This window comes from Prinia subflava, chromosome 3 (assembly GCF_021018805.1).
Source record: "Prinia subflava isolate CZ2003 ecotype Zambia chromosome 3, Cam_Psub_1.2, whole genome shotgun sequence".
Classification (NCBI taxonomy): Eukaryota; Metazoa; Chordata; class Aves; order Passeriformes; family Cisticolidae; genus Prinia; species Prinia subflava.
In genome coordinates, this window is record NC_086249.1 from 90149953 (window position 1) to 90165974 (window position 16022).

At 41.8% G+C, this 16022-nt stretch overlaps 1 protein-coding gene across 3 annotated transcripts in view; it reads left to right on the forward strand.

Annotated features, from left to right (window-relative positions):
- Positions 1 to 2961, forward strand: part of GLRA2 (glycine receptor alpha 2) — a 122026-nt gene extending 119065 nt beyond the window's left edge. For all 3 annotated transcript variants that reach the window (XM_063392874.1, XM_063392872.1, XM_063392873.1), the window contains exon 9: positions 586 to 2961. In XM_063392874.1, the coding sequence (XP_063248944.1) occupies positions 586 to 864 (279 nt within the window). In that variant the 3' untranslated portion in view covers positions 865 to 2961. The remainder of the gene's footprint in view (positions 1 to 585) is intronic.
- Positions 2962 to 16022: the final 13061 nt, after the last annotated feature.

Below are 16022 nucleotides of genomic sequence, written 5' to 3' on the forward strand. Positions count from 1 at the left end.
AGCTACCACTAAATCCAAGTACCCAGTGCACTCTGAAGTACTTTGAAGTACTGATTGTCAGGGCACTCCTGTGAGCAAGGAGGGACCATGATCTACCCTTGTTTCATAGGTTTGAGGTGGAGCTGTAGGGCTGCTGTGAGGTTGAGCAATGGAAACAGAGACATGAACTCGTGCCCCTGGATCTCTGGGTCATTCAATGCAGCCTGGCTGGAGCAGACACCCTGCTAACAACAGGACCATGTTTCCTTCCCACAGAAAGCTCAATTGCTCAAGAGAGCAATAGAAACCTGTGGAGTCAAATCTCTTCCCTATAGGGCTGGGATACAGCTTGCTGCTCAGGGTATTTGATTTAGACTCAGCTAGAAAAATAAAAGCTCAGGTTCTCAAACACTGGAAGCCACCTGCTTTCCATATATGTTTATGTGGGGTTTAAGTTCTCGTTTGTCTTTAAAACCCTGACTTTGTATCACTGTGTAACCAGGTAATTTGCTGAGGTGCTTTGGAGGGGTGCACCTCAACTACTCAACTACATGGCATGCTCAATAGAGAGGTGATTGTGTCTTATTTGTCCTTTTTATCCTCCAGGAAGACGAAGTTGCTCGTGACAGTCGATTCAATTTCAGTGGCTATGGCATGGGCCACTGCCTCCAAGTCAAAGATGGCACAGCAGTCAAGGCTCCGCCACCCAACCCGCCCCCAGCACCACCAAAGGATTCAGAGTCCATCAAAAAGAAGTTTGTTGACCGTGCAAAAAGGATTGATACCATATCCCGTGCTGCATTCCCACTCGCCTTCCTCATTTTCAACATCTTTTACTGGATTACATACAAAATTATACGGCATGAGGACATTCACAAGAAATAGGCAACTCTGGCTCGCCAGGACTTCTTAGCCAAAGTGATCTACGTGTAAATAAACAGTGAAATGTCTTTCTGTCATATGGACTAAGGATTTCTTCCCGACTCCCCCAGAACACTGGAGAAAAAATTAGCAAAGAGGAAAACAAGTGTAGAAGGAAAAGTGATTCCATGATAAAATATGCAGTGAGACCAGTCAAGAGGCTCCCCCTATACACTCCTGGTGTGTTCTTCCAGATTCAGCATTGATCAGACATCTATAATTTGGGCCAAATTTTACCCAGCTTTATCACCAAGATATTACCTTTCAGAACAAAAGAGAATCAGAAAACAAACAATTCTCCTAAAACATCTATCAAGAGACTGTGGTGGCTACAGTGCAGTGAGTTATAAGAGGACCAAAACTTTTCAGGATAATGTTGCCTTTCTATTTGAAACAAGTCTACTGAGCTACATTCCATGACCACGTCTGTAGGTAGTGGTTTCACCAAGGAGTCCTTTTGTGGGTTGTAAATTATTTCTACTGATCGAGGAGAGGGAAAAAAGAAAAAAAAAGAAAAAAAATTTATACTTTACTATCCTTGTGGGTGTGCATTTTAATATTATCTTGCTTTACTAGAATTGTAATTTTGGGGTTGAACTTGTGTGTCATGTGATTTATTTGATAGTTGACACTCCAAAACCAGTGAAACTGCCTGGTTTATTTCTGTTGGGAGACAGTGCACTTATTTAATTTTATTTCTGCTGATTTTACATGCAATTTGAGGTGCCAAACTGTATTTTACCTATTGTGCTACCCTGTACCACACTACTTAGCAAGAACTTGTTTCCTCAAAGGTGTAGCTCAATTTAGCATTGAGTTTCTATTATCGCTCTCATTGTAGCTGCAGTCAATAGCTCTATAGGTAAACACAACTTGTTTACAGACCTCTAATTTATATCTTTACTCAAAGTGGCTATCATTTTAAATATCATTAATTAACCTAAGAATTTTAAAACTGTACTGTGATTTTCAGAACCTGTTACCTTTTGGTGCCGGATCTGCGTTATTCAAATCCTTGCTACATGTTTTAAAGTAGAAAATTTAAAAAAAACTTTAAAAAAAAAGAAGAAAAAAAAGATGGTATTTTTGCTTACATGGAAGAAGACAACCTGTAACATAAGATGAGTAAAACATTAAAATTTTACACTTGCTGTAAAAGGGTTTATTAAAAAAAAAAAAAGCTATTTGTTCAATTTCAATAAAGCTAAATGTGGTACTAACATTTCTTCACTCTTTTCTTCATTTGCAGCAGCTGCAGCAGCAGCAGGGCTCTTCGTGCCACAGCCCAGCTCTTCCACTGCTCTGTCAGCAGAAAGAGGGTGAGAAGCAGCCTTCTGCTGACATGACTTAGCATGCCAATTTTTTCTAGCTATCCTGCAGCAAAGGGACTATTGCAGCCCCTGGGAGTACGTCAAGGACTGTCAGGAGCGTGTCTAGGATATGATGGCAGCATTTGTAGAACATTTATATGTGCTGAGCCAGGCCTGGGGGAGGAGGGACACTGCACCCCTCTCACAGCATCCCTGCATAGCAAGAAATACAGCCCAGCTTCACATGTGCTGTGCCTGGCTCAGGGGTGTCCTGAGCGTTCTTCTGGCTTTCTTACAGCTCACCACTTTGGTGAGCTGAAGGACATGCTGAGACAGCCTGTGTCTCTTGTAGACATGGAAATGACCATCAGTTTAAAAGCAAATTTAAAACTTCATTCAGTTTGCTGACCTTCCCTTGTGAGGCCCAAATGCACACATTATAGCTGCCCAGTATAGATATTTTTTTCTCACTCCCCTTATGAGATGTGGCATTGAGACATACTGAGCCTTCAGCACCTCTCACTCTGCTTTTGTTCTTGGATGGCTTGTGCTGAAAATACAGGTTCCACAGCCTGTCTGAGCCTGTATTTATGTTTTTATGTATCTGTGTCTGTGTTCCCATCTCTCTCCACATGGCTGCCTGTAGCTACCAGCATTTGTTCCTCCCCAGAACAGGGGAGGGAATCTGGAGGTCGTGACAACTCTGATTCATGAGCAATAAATTGGTGACAAAACCCAGTCAAGCATTTGATCTTCCCAAACCCTCTTCACCTTTGTAGACTCTTGTCTTGGCACACCTCTAATGGCAACATCACCTCCACCTTGTTAAGACTGTGGATCCAGATGTGACTGACAGCCCCAGAAAGAGTCACAAGTGAGAACTCAAAATAACTCTCCAAACCATTCTGCTTTGAAAAACAAGCTTTTGATGCAAATTCAAGTATCACAATATTTGCAATTTTCATAGTATTAGATTTGCTTTTATTCATTTTTAAAGTGGAACAGTATTTGATTATAGATGATGTAGTAGAGGAAAACCCCAGCACAATCCTAGTACCATGAACTGCAGCAGGGTGAGGCTACCAAGCTGTAAACCGTGTTTGTATGCAAAGTTAGGAGCCTTCACTGGTACATAAACGTTCAGACCTCACTTTCACTGACCCCTTGTTCCAAAAACTGTGCTTCAAATGAAGGCCAGCATTAGTCAGGATTAATCTTCAATGCCCAGATGTGTTGCAGAGATTCTCAAGAATGTCAGAGCCTACTGCTCACAGCTGCCCCAAATGACTGCAGACCACTGCAATAGAAATGCAAAACTGCTCTTCAGCTGATGGAGATCTTTATGTCCCTTTCCGTGGTGAAGCTCATGTGCCTCCAAGCATCCACACCACAAATTCAACTGCACTTTTTGCAGTGCTTGGCTGTTAGCATTTATTAAATAGTTCACTAAAACATCTTGCTGATCAGAACTGAGCTTTGCTGACAGTATCCATGGGAAGATTGCTCTGCTGTTGCTTTCTGTATAAACTTTGGTCCAGTCATGAGAACAATCTGTGCACAAAATCTGAATAGGTCTCTGTCTCTCTTTTGAAGACAGAATTTATGGCTACATGGCAGTTAGTCAATTAGTCATGAATACTGAAATTATCTAACTACATTTTAGAAACAATGTGTGCAAATGGACAAGGCCCACCAAACATAACAATTAGGAATGGCCACATGACACAGGAAAGTTGCCGTGTGCTGGCTGGTGGCCTGTGAACCCTCTGACACAGAGATGGTCTGATACTGGCCATCTATTAAAGAACCTCCTCTCAAAGAACATGGCTGGCACCAGAAAGTGGTTGAGGAACTGCCTGCAGATAAAACATATCAACAAGGATAGCAGGACAGAACTTTCCTAAACAAATTCTTAGTAAGGTTAACAGAAAAAAAAAAAAAAAAAAAGACTCAAAAACTTATCACCTTGCACTCTGGGAAGCAGCAGAATTAAATAGTGAAACAGTTTTATTTCAAGACATCATTGCAAGAGGAAAAAAGAATGGCTTAGAAAATAACTCCCAGACAAATAGCTTTTGTGAAACAGGAGACACAGCAGGGTGGAAGGAAAGAGGCTCAGGATTAATTCTGAAGAGATTCCACACATATTGGAAAGCCTGCATGCTATGTTTCTCCCTGGTAAAGTAAAATTAAGCACTCGGGCTTTTAAACTACTTGCATTTAGTTATCAGACAATTACGATGACTTCTACTTTATCAAGAAAGCTTAAAAAACTTTAAGCATGTCTTTAAAGGATGTAACATCAGGTCAGGTCATTGGCATCCTGTTGTTACAGGCTGGACCTGAGTGATTCAGCAGTCAAGGGGAAATGTTTAGCCATATCTCACCAGATAGATGCTGTCAGGTGCTGTGATAAAGCCTAATTGATAAAAGAGATCTTTCAAAAAAACCTTATTACATTAGGAGGAAAGTGAAAAATACAAAAAATTGTGCAATATGAAATGAGAACTCTCTCTTTGTTACTCTTTCCTGGTTTTTTTTTTCTCTCCATATTCCTTTAGATGGCAGAGCCATCACTTGTGATGTACTGAATCAAATGTGGTGTAGCAATAGAGGCTTTTGGAGTATCCAATATGAGACAGCAGCAATTCATAACTGCTGGAGGAACAACTCTGGCATATGCAATGACTCTGGGGTCAGATTTTTTCGTGTGCTACAGAGGTGAGGAGCAAGAGTGAACCTCATCCACAGACACTGAGATTTTCTCACTTTGATTCCCTTTTTTCTCAGCATGAGGTGTCGAAAGCAATAGGAAAGAGCTGATGAAAAATAAAGTTTGTCTACTGCAGACTGAACTACTGCAGCTCTTCATCTTTACAGAAACCTACCTGACATTGGTGGCACAGGAGCTGCTGCGCAAACATGAGGCACCAGCCCAAACTTACAGCCTTTTGTAGCTGATGTTACTGAAGACGTTGTGTAAGAATCTGAACTGGTCTTTGAGATTACAGACATGGCATTTCCTGGGAAGGGAAGGGCTTTCATTGGGGTGGATAGGTGTCTTTGCCTCAGAAACAGGACTCTGCATCTGCAGCTGGAAGTCACATTTTAGGAACTTATTCAAAAGATCTGACTCAGTCCAATAGTGGTATTTCTGTATTTAGAAATACATTTATAAATACATGAAGAAATATATTTAATATGTGGTTAAAAAAGTATATGCACAGCTTTCTTATTAATTTAAGATTAGAATACAGCAACGAACAAAGAAACAAAATATTTATACAAAGATCATCTTTGTATTGCACAAAGTAGTAGGAAAATAATTTTATTTAATATATTCATTTTCATTATCTATAATGTAGTATCTGTGGAAAACTACCTCCTGCCAGACTTTGAAATTAATTTACTCTAATGATTTTTGGCATAGAAGTTTGTGTCTTACAATGCTGTGGAAAACTAGAACACCAAAACCATGGCTGCCTAGAGAAACTTCTGCCTGGGAAAATACTCTAAGCAAGAACATGTTTTCTCCATAAATGACCCTCACAGATTTCACATTAAAAATTAATCTCCTCTAGCTTAACAGGAAGATAAAAAGAAGATATTTTTGTCATTTGAAGATATCTTTCCTAATTTTGCAAGGTAATTGTGAAATATCATCAAATTTAGGGCTTAGCTGCAGAACAAGAGAAGCTTCACCAGTTCCATACAAACTCCCCCACCAAATTTACTTCCAAATCCAATGCAGTGCTTGAAAGTGAAAGCAGAAGGAAAAAAAAATCTTCAATAGCTTCTAGATCAGTTCCTTATAAAGGATCAGTTTCTAACACTAAGCACTAGAAATAATCTGAGGGGAAAATATTGAGAGTGGATTAGCTCTCTTCCTCTCACGAGGAATAGAAAATTGAGTCAAAGTAAGCATCTCAGATAATAATTAGGAAAACTGACTCTATGAAATACATACACTCAGCTCTTTAAGTTGCCACTGAAATGAACATGCTACATAATTATCTTTGCAATGGAGAAATGCTGCGAGGCAATATGAGGAAAAAAAGAAGTGAATTCCAGGGATCCTGATCACATTTTGCTTGTCCTAAAAATGGGATTTTCCTGGGGAAAATTATATAATAACCTCTCTAGTCATCTGAACAGCTGGAAAACTGATGCAAACCCAGCTCCTTTGGATTATCACAAGGCTTGAATGTGGTGTCCAGCAGAGTGTGGTACTGTTGTGGAGGAGGTGGACAGTGTGTGCCATGCCAAGAAGATGGCAGCTGGATGCATCCCTCCTTTCTCCATAGGAAGAACAGCAAGATCCCTGAGAGTGCACAAACGAAGTCTATTCCATAGCAGTACTCAACGAAAATGCTTTAGACAGAGCAGTTGAAGGACTCACAGATTTCCACCTTACCTTTGCTTTGGCATGAATCCATTTCCCTAAGGTTGTGAAGAGTGCTACCCCTGACATCACAGGGTCAGGCCTGTGGCTGGACATGTGTGGAAATCATATATTTACCACCTGGCTTCTGCAGAATACCTTCCCTGTTTTCCCTTTAATACAAAAAGAAAAAAGAGCTGTGCCAATGTATGAAATATTGTGGAATCAGAGAGTCTTCAGTAGGGTTTTCCAGTGGGAAAATGAGAGCACTAATGACTTAATTCCCACTGGAGACACTATCTCCTCCTCTCTCTGTATTGTCAGGCAGACATGTGATGAAAAGGCATGAGAGCCTGGCAGTGAGGAAGCTGCCTATGTTTGATTAAAGTTTTTTCCTCTTAGCCATTGCTTGGGATCCATGTATGGCTGCTTTGGTGGGAGACCAAGGAGCACAGGATGGACAAATGTCTATGATGAGCTAATTAACCTTCAGGAAAGGAGAGTGAGCACATTTTTCCTGTAATAAGCTAATGAACTCCATCCTCCAGGGGAGATGAGGGACATAATCAATGAGGCTCCTAACAGGACTCTGCCAAAGATGCTCTTCAGAGGAGGGGTGAAGAGCAGGGCTGTTACTGAGTCATTAGCTTAAAAAACAAGAGCTGAAAGAGCCGCCTGCTGCAGGAAAATTGAGTTCCCCTTCCATGTGTATTACATTACAAGTAATAGGGCTTTGAAAGCATGTTTTCTGCTTGGAAGAATATCAGAGTTTTCCACTAATCCATGGAAGAAGCAAAGCTAAAAAAGGAAAAATGTATCTTTTTCTTGACAGTTTTTCCTTATAGTAGCTGAAGTCAAAACCAAGAGAAGCTTTTATGCTGACCTCAGATGTAAGTCAAGCTGTTACAGGTTGATGGTGAAAGTTTCAATATGGGAAGGGTCTCAGCCTACATCTCAGCTGTCTGCTGTTATGGCACATTTGCTTCTCACTTTGGAGCCTTGTGATTTTGTTTTCTTGAATTGTCACAATGACAGGTTTCATCACTGACCCTTCTGGTGTTGTAAGTGCAGTGAGGTTAAAACTAAAGAATTTGCTAAAGAACATTTAGAATTTCAATGGAATTTTTCTCTCATCAGAATCTGGGTGTATAATAGTCTTTCAAAGGTCCTTTCAAAAAGGACACTGGCAGAGGCTAAAGAGCATTTCAGTGTTTCCTTTGATTTATTAACACTAGCTCAGTTTTTAATTTGCAGAAAAGAAGTGCTCCATTAATACCCACAGTAACATTTCACATTAAACGTCCTGTGACCTAATCTATTTTTAAAGGAACTAATTCCCTTGCATTGGTTAACTTATTCCAGCCATCACCAAGGCTGAAAACATGAAGCCTGCTCCTGACATGCAGCAAGGTTTCCTTGAACAGCTGCACTGTTATTCTGTCTGTAGTTCTCTGCAATAATATCAGTGGGCAGGATGTGTTTTATGGCCCTAAGGAAACAAAGGAGGATATTTTATCATAAAGGAAATTTGCATATTTGCTGCTATAACAGCAGAGAGAATTTCACTGGAAATTGATAGCTTCTGAGAATTGTAAAGCTTGTATTGCATTTGTGTGCACACACACACACCTTCCTTTCACTTTGCTTCCCTCAGTCTTATTGCAGTATTTCTTTGACTGATGTCCCTGAAAATTTAATCTGCTACAGAGTGCTAGCTAGTGTGGGAGCACAGATAAATATCTACCTTCTTTTTCTCTGACCTAGATGTGGAAAAGGTCCAAAAGTTATCTTTAGCCTGATTAATCTAAGTCTGATCTGCTAATGTGCTGCCATGGATTAAAAATATATATATGTCATCTGAAATAGCTGAGGCACAGTTCAGCCTTCCTGTAAATGGCAGTACTGGGATGTGCCTGCAGTGGGTTTTGCTAAGCAGGCACTCTGCCCAATGCTCTCTGATAAGGTTTCTGGGTCACATCTGAAGACTTCAGCAGCAAATGTGATTCTGGTTATTGCTGATGGACATCTTTCCTGCAACTTAAAATTCGAGCTGATCTTAATAAATCACAAGGGACACGTGTACTGAAAAGGGAGGGCTCTTTACCTCTGCTGGCACATGAACCACAAGAATGCAGAAGGACACCAGAACCCCTTTTGCAGCTGGGGAGGGTCTCCATGGCACTGGTGCCTGCAGAAGCAATCCCAACCTCTCAGACATCCTGCAGGACATAGAGAGGCTGCCTTGCAGCCACAGACGTGTCAGGGGATGTCCAGACTACACCATCAGCAATGTTCACCCTTGGAGCAGCCCAAGGAGAGGCTACTTTACAAGTGCCTTATTCTCCTCACCATAGCTTGATCAAATTGTCTTTGCAAGGTTGCCCAAGCCCTAATGTTCACACTTCTGTTTCCAAGCTGTGGTTAGGTGACCCCATGGTTACACAGTGGGGCCTTTTGCAACTGCCTCATGCACATCTCACCTCTGGTCACTCCTGGGGTGTTCTAGCTGCCCTTCCTTTTCACTGGCTAGTCTCCCTTCAGGCTGGACAGAAGAAGTGAGCCAGGTTCTCTGTAAAATAAGAAAGATGGAGAAAGAAACCCACCTGCCAACTCCAAACCATCCAGAGAGCTGCTCCCAGCTCAGCCGCACAGGCTTGAGAGGTTCCGTATGAGCTGATGAAAGGGCAAGAGGGTGCAGCACTGTGTGTGCAAAGAAATAATAAAAGGAAAAAAAAAAACCCAAACAAAAACCAACCAAACAAACAAACAAAAACAACCCACCAAAAAACCCCCGTGTAACTGGAAAGCAAAAGGGAGCAGGTTTAGGAGATGCCTCTAAAAAGATTGGAGACTTCAAGAAATCCTGACAGCCAAAGGAGAACTGAAAACAGAAAGAAAGGATCCTTTTGTTCATTTCAGTGTTATATGAGTAAGACAAGTAGATATCCACCTCTCCAAGGATATTGTCACCAATTGCTGTTTTTAATGAAAACTGCCTGGCAGATCCCCAATATCAGCTACTCACTCAGAGGGGCTTTTCTATTATTAGAACAGTCAGCTGGGAGAATGGCCAAGGTTTATGTTATCTCCAATATCAGCCAGCTTTAATGGTACTGGAGAATATATTTGATTTTTGGAAGTATAACTGCATCCTTTGGACACCACTCCAATGTTCCTCTGTTTCAAGAAGGTTAGCACTGGCCCCTCAAAAGAAGAACAAAAGTTCTTTTTTTTAACGAAATAATGAAAAATCAGGGTGTGAATGACTAAAAGACTGCAAGATCTACTTTGGCCCCAAAGGGACTGGCTTAAGGTGGAATGATGGGTGTGTATCCCCTGGAACCTCCTCTTAGTCCTACTCTGTTTCATTGCAAGCTTTTTGTCATGCACAGCATTTTCTCATTTATATATCTCCATGAGAAAAAAAAATCAGTTTCTCCCCTCAAGAACTTGCATCATCTTTAATAACTTTTCCTGTCTCATGGGGCTTTACAAAAGCAATTTTAAATTTCAAAAAAACAAACTCATTCAGCAAAGAAACTGTTTGCTACAGAAAGCACCGTTCAGCTTTTTAGTGTTGAATATACAGGTGTTTATCCAAGCTATGGAGCATACATGGTTGAAGAGCTCCTGAAACCCCATTGTCCCTGCTAATTCCCGCAGAATTGTTATTTTCTAAACTACTGCGTCTCTGTTTCAGAGTGATGGCTTACTGGGACATTTTTTTCTCTTTTTTAATTATATGTTTCCAATTATGATCACTGGGCTTCAAGGACAAAGGATTTTTTTTTTATTATGCTTTTCATGCATCATTGGAGCACCTAAAGAGCTTCCAACAGATTCAGAAAATCAGGCTGCCTGTAGTGAATGAATTCTTCAAAAACAGTGATATTATTAGCTCTTCTGTGTCATTGAACAGACAACCTAAATGCTAAAACCAGAAATTTCATTAAAGATTAAAGAAATATCATTTCACGTTTCACCTGCTCCATTAATATCAAATATGAATTCTATCTTTCATGACACAACTGAAGTGCAGTGTAAGATTTCAGATATACCATCATTTAATTTCTTTCAGAGAAAGAAATAATGTTCAAAATCCTTGAAGAGCTGTGTCTGAGCATGACAATATGCTTTGTCTGACCATTTTAAGTCACTAAAGAATATCTTGGCCTTGTGATTTTTCAATAGCTTCTGTTCTTCATGCACCACTTGAAATATGTTAATGGAGACATAACTTTCAGGAAATGCCAAGCACTTATTCTCAGAGTGTCAGGCCTCCAAAGACTTCTCTGTTGAATACCCAAGGAGTGAGGCACTCAAAATCATTAAATGCGTTTGGAAATCTCAGACTTAGATACTATGCTCAAACTATTTTTACCTGGAGTTTTTCCCTGTCACTTACTTGCAGCTCCATCTTTTTCTTTCTTCTCACACAGAATAGTTTTTTGAGCAAACTCCTGGCCTTTTCACCAGAGGCCAAAACCCCTGGGGACATGGTGAGTTGTGTTTTGTATCTCTGCAGTAAGAAGAGGACTGTAGAAGTTGCCGTAACAGGAAAAAGGAAACCGGAAAAGATGCCTTTCAGACATTTTTCTAAGAGCAAAAAGGCAAGTTCAGAAGGTCATTCCACCATGTTAACATTCACTATGCACCTTACAGCAGATTAAAAAAGGACACCAAAATCTTCCCAGAAAACACATCCCCATTGTTTCTGAATAATTTTCAGCAGAGCCATTCAGAAGATTATCAATATTCAAAAGAGTAACTCTCCCACAAGCAGAGTGTAGATCTCAGTTTTGTCCCCTTCCTGAACTATGTATATGTATATATTTGTCACATCAGTCCCGTTGTCCTCTAGCAGGAGCCATGGGCTGCTCTACCACAATTCTCCATGTCTCCATTTTTTGCACTGTCCCTGTGTTTTGGACCCCTGCTTTTCCAGTGGCACATCCTGGTGTCAGCATAGGGCAGAGCTTTGCACAGCAGGGAGGATGAGCCCTCTCTGGGGAAAAAGGAAACCTCCTGACAGCCCCATGGTGCTTTTGGAATGATCGAGGTTTCTGCAGCTCCCCTCTGGAAAACAGCACAGCCAGGGCTCCTCAGCCAGCCTTTCCCTGCCTCGTCCTGCCTGTGGCAGGGCTGTACAGCTTCCCAGTCCACGTGGCCTGTGCAAGAGGTTCAGTCTCTATTTTAAGAAAAGAACAGCACTAATAAATAAAATGGAAAAAAGGATAAAAGCGTGCATTTTTATGAAGCCACAGCCCCAGGGCAGCTTTACAGAGGTTGAGTCTCTGGAGTGCCAGGAGTGCCTTTTAATCTCCGCTGTGCTTTGGGAAGCGGCTGCCAACCCATGGCTGTGTGGGAGCTGGCAGGTCTCCTCCTGCTCCTCCTCACTACCCCTGCCCACGAGCAGGTGTCAGAAACCACCAACACCCCCTTTTGCTCTGCCTTCCCTGGGCCAGGGTGGAGCTGAGCCCCCTCGTGTCAGTTTTGGCCCTCCTTCACAAGGTGGGTGCGCAGAGAGCTCGGCCAAGGCGGCCCCCGGCCCCGCCCCAGCGCAGGCCCGGCGGGGCGGCTGTCCCCGAGTGCCCCGGCCGGGGACACACGGCTCGCCTGCTGCCTGCGCTGCCAGACCGCAGTGACAGGCCACTCACTGGGCTCCCAGGAACGCTCCCGTGCTGTTTACTGCTCACACTGCAGGGCCACATGGGCTGCAAGCTGTCTTCTCTTGGCTGAGAGCTGGCAGGGAGACGTCCCCAGCTGCCCGGTGAGCAGGGACTTCTTCCCCGGCTGACAAACAAGCAGGGCAAGAGCATGTTTGCTTTTGTTTGTAGAAAACTCCTGGCAGGGATGCATCATCTCAGCTCCTCACAGAAATCGCTTTCCTCTAGGTAGTACATGAGACAAAGATTTACAGATGAAAACACTCTCAAAGGCACAGCCTTGAAAACAGCCCAACCAGATCCCAACTCCCTGGCGCTGCAAGGAGCAGGGGGATTTTCCCGTGATCGATTTTCCCAGTTGATCCTGAACAGATACAAGCATTCCTGCAGCAGAAAATGACCCCCACAGCATTTGCTCCCAGTCAAATTCTCCTGGCTGACCTTCAAATCCTTTTACAAAGACTCCTGATATTCTCACTGCCCTGCCAAAAAGATTGCTGGGATTGGCACAGGTCTGGTGAGCTGAGCAGACAGAGGAGAGCAAGTGCAGCTGAGTTCCTCGATGGGCCCATCTTAGCTCTCAGCTCAGTTATTGCTCACCAGTGCAAACAAGTGGAAAACAAACAGCTCCTATTGGAGGAGGGCTGTGAGCAAACCTAAATTATTTGGGAAGGAGAATCCCTTCAGAGCCCCCTGTTTTCCTGTCAGAAAGCAAGCTGAAGAATTGTAATGGAAGGAAAGCTCTCTACTGTGGTTTCTACACTGAGGCTGCCATCATTCAGAAACACAAATTTGAGGTTATCCAGAAATTGTTTCACAACCCCTCAAATAATCTTTTAAATCCTCCTACAAACCTAATATTATCCTTCAAGAATATATCAGTAATTTTTTTTAATCAGCATCAAAATCTTTTAGGACTAATAAATTTAGTCTTCAGTAGTACTATGGCAGTCATTAAAGAAAACTGAATTCATATTTTGGTAGTCTGAAAAGGTTACATTAAAAATTATGGTTTAAAACTTTTTAACCTGCTGGTCTGGCAAGATTAAGTCATAGGAACCATTATAGATGGGAGCAACCTGATCAAAATACATCTCTGAGCAGGCTTAACCTCACTAATTCAGTAACAATGGCAAGTCCAAGCCATTCAATACTGGTACAAGCTCAGTCACAGGAACAACAGCAGGGCAGACACAGCAGCAATAACCTCTGGGTGCTGTTCTCCAGGCAGACAGGCTCTCAGATGACTCAGACAGCCTGAAGTTACCAGAGAGCAGCTTTCAGTACACTGTTATCATGATTCCCTGATTGATTCTCAGGTGTATAAAGCCTCAGAGGGTTGTACCCTTCTTGGGAAACATGCAGGATCCATCTGAATAATCCCAATTTAAACTGCAATTCTTATTTAGGACTTCTCATGTCCGGGCCTGGGACTCTGTCCTTCTGTACTTAAAAGGTTTGAGGATGGCAGAGATGCTTCCAGGAGTGTCTCTTTCCCTCCTGAGAAGGCTTCCCTGTTCTGCTGTAGAAGTTAATGTTTGGGTACAGAGGAAAAGTAAAACAGCCTCTGAGGGTAATAAATATGTAGTCAGGAAGGTATAATTTGTGTTTGGGGAAGTCATGTATAGACATTCATTTCAGGTCAATACCTAATTGACCTCCTATTAACTCAAAAAGCATCACCCTCGTTGGTATTTCAGTGAGATACCATGTTGGAGAGAACCCAGAAACTCCTTGATGCTTGCTGTCCCTTGAAGAATGGCTAGAAGGACAAACAGGCGCTCTGAAATGCTGTTGGACTTCTTCTTTGGAGCCACTGTCAAAGGACACATTTTCATAATTGATCTAGGAGACTGAATTCTTTCCTCTACCACCGGAATCCATACAACCCTCTGTAGATCTGGCCAAATCCAACCTTTGTAATTACATTTTCCAAAGCAGGGTAAGCTTAAATCAATAATTAAACAAAAATTAGTTAGCGCTTTTGATTTACTTTGCATTTTTTAATGTAGACTTACTGAAAGCTGACATAATTTATGGACATCTCCTTCAAGCATGTCTGGTCTAAACTATAATTTAAATTAACTGGAAAAAAAGATTACTTCTATAAGTTGAATCAATGTCATGAATTGGCATACAGCATTAAACAGGGTAAGTAAAATTGGATAGAGCAGTTATACATCCTAGAGTACAAGATGATGGCTGTGTTCTCCAAACCTCAATATTTGCACCTTCATGAGTGCTGAGGAATGGAACAAGTCTGGGTAACCAAGTGGTCTGCCTCTATTTTATGAAAAGAGAAAACATCCTTACTTTATCCTGTGGTCTAAGTCTGGGTTGCTCTGAGGGACTTTATTTAAAAATCTAATACATGTTTTCTCGCCAGAGAAATATTGAGTTTTCATGGGTTAGGATGGTTTTCTGTTCACAAACGAATATTTTTCTTTTTCCTTTTGTTTTCCTTCACATTCAGGGCAAGTTACTTCATAGTGACTGGCTCTAATGAGCTTGATAAAGCAAAGGCATAGATTACTCAAATTTATCACACAGTTGTATCTTACTGAAAATAAGCACTTAGCCATGCCTGAAGAAACTAAATCATACATTATCTAATTGATTATCAGTATTTACATTTCTCTTGTTATAAGCATAGTCAGGAACAGCTAAATGGTATATGGCCCTCTTAGATTAGGCTGCCTCTTACATGATAAAATTCGAGGTATGCACCGTGGTGCACATATGAGCAAGCTTTAATGTAGTGAGTGGATAGGTATGACAACACTGCACTGAAAGCTGTTCTCTGGTAACTTCAGGCTGTCTGAGTCATCTGAGAGCCTGTCTGCCTGGAGAACAGCACCCAGGGGTTTTTGCTGCTGTGTCTGCCCTGCTGTTGTTCCTGTGACTGAGCTTGTACCAGTATTGAATTGCTTGGACTTGCCACTGTTATTGAATTAGTGAGGTTAAGCCTGTTTGGATATGTCAGCATATAGAGCAATCACAGCTGAGTCTGCAATTTAGACATAAACTTTGTAGGTTCAGGGGTAGTAATCTGTGATGATTTTTCCTCTGAATAATTTGCACTTTGATACCTTCTTGCTCTAGTGGTGACTGCTCTTCTGGATTTATCACTGTGGGCCAGTCCAGGTCCCAGGCTCTGTGCACCAAGGGATTTCCATTCTTCATTTCTGTCCTTTTACCAGGCAGCAACCAAATACCAAAAAACCCAGTGTTAAACGATGACTGTGAAATCCACCTGCCACAGAGAGTGCCTGTATGTGTAAAGGCAGGAGGGAGAAATCCTGATGGAAGTCCACTGAATAGAAATCTGCAAGTAGGAGCTGATTTCTGTGAAGAGGCTGTTGGGCTCAGTACATCCCTGTCCTGCTGAACAGGAGTAGTATTATTTGAGAGAACAGAACCAGAGGGTGAGAAAAGAGGTGTCTGGAGGTACCTGAAAGCTGTCAGGGGTGTGAACTTGGGGGTGTGAAGAAGTCCTCACCAGCATGTACACCCTATGAGCTAGGATAGCAGCCACAGGGAAGACTTCAACCCACATCTTGAAGCAGCCTCCAAGTCCTGCTCTTGTATTTAGATTTCAGTTTAGAAGGTGATTTTTAAAATATATTTAAAAGAAAGAAGTTGGAGACTGTTGTATAATATGAATTTGGATTGCAGAGAGAACCTAAATGCTGATAATTTCTTACTTCAGAGTGATTGAATTATCACTCTTAAAACACTCTGTTAATATACTTAGTGAATGTAATT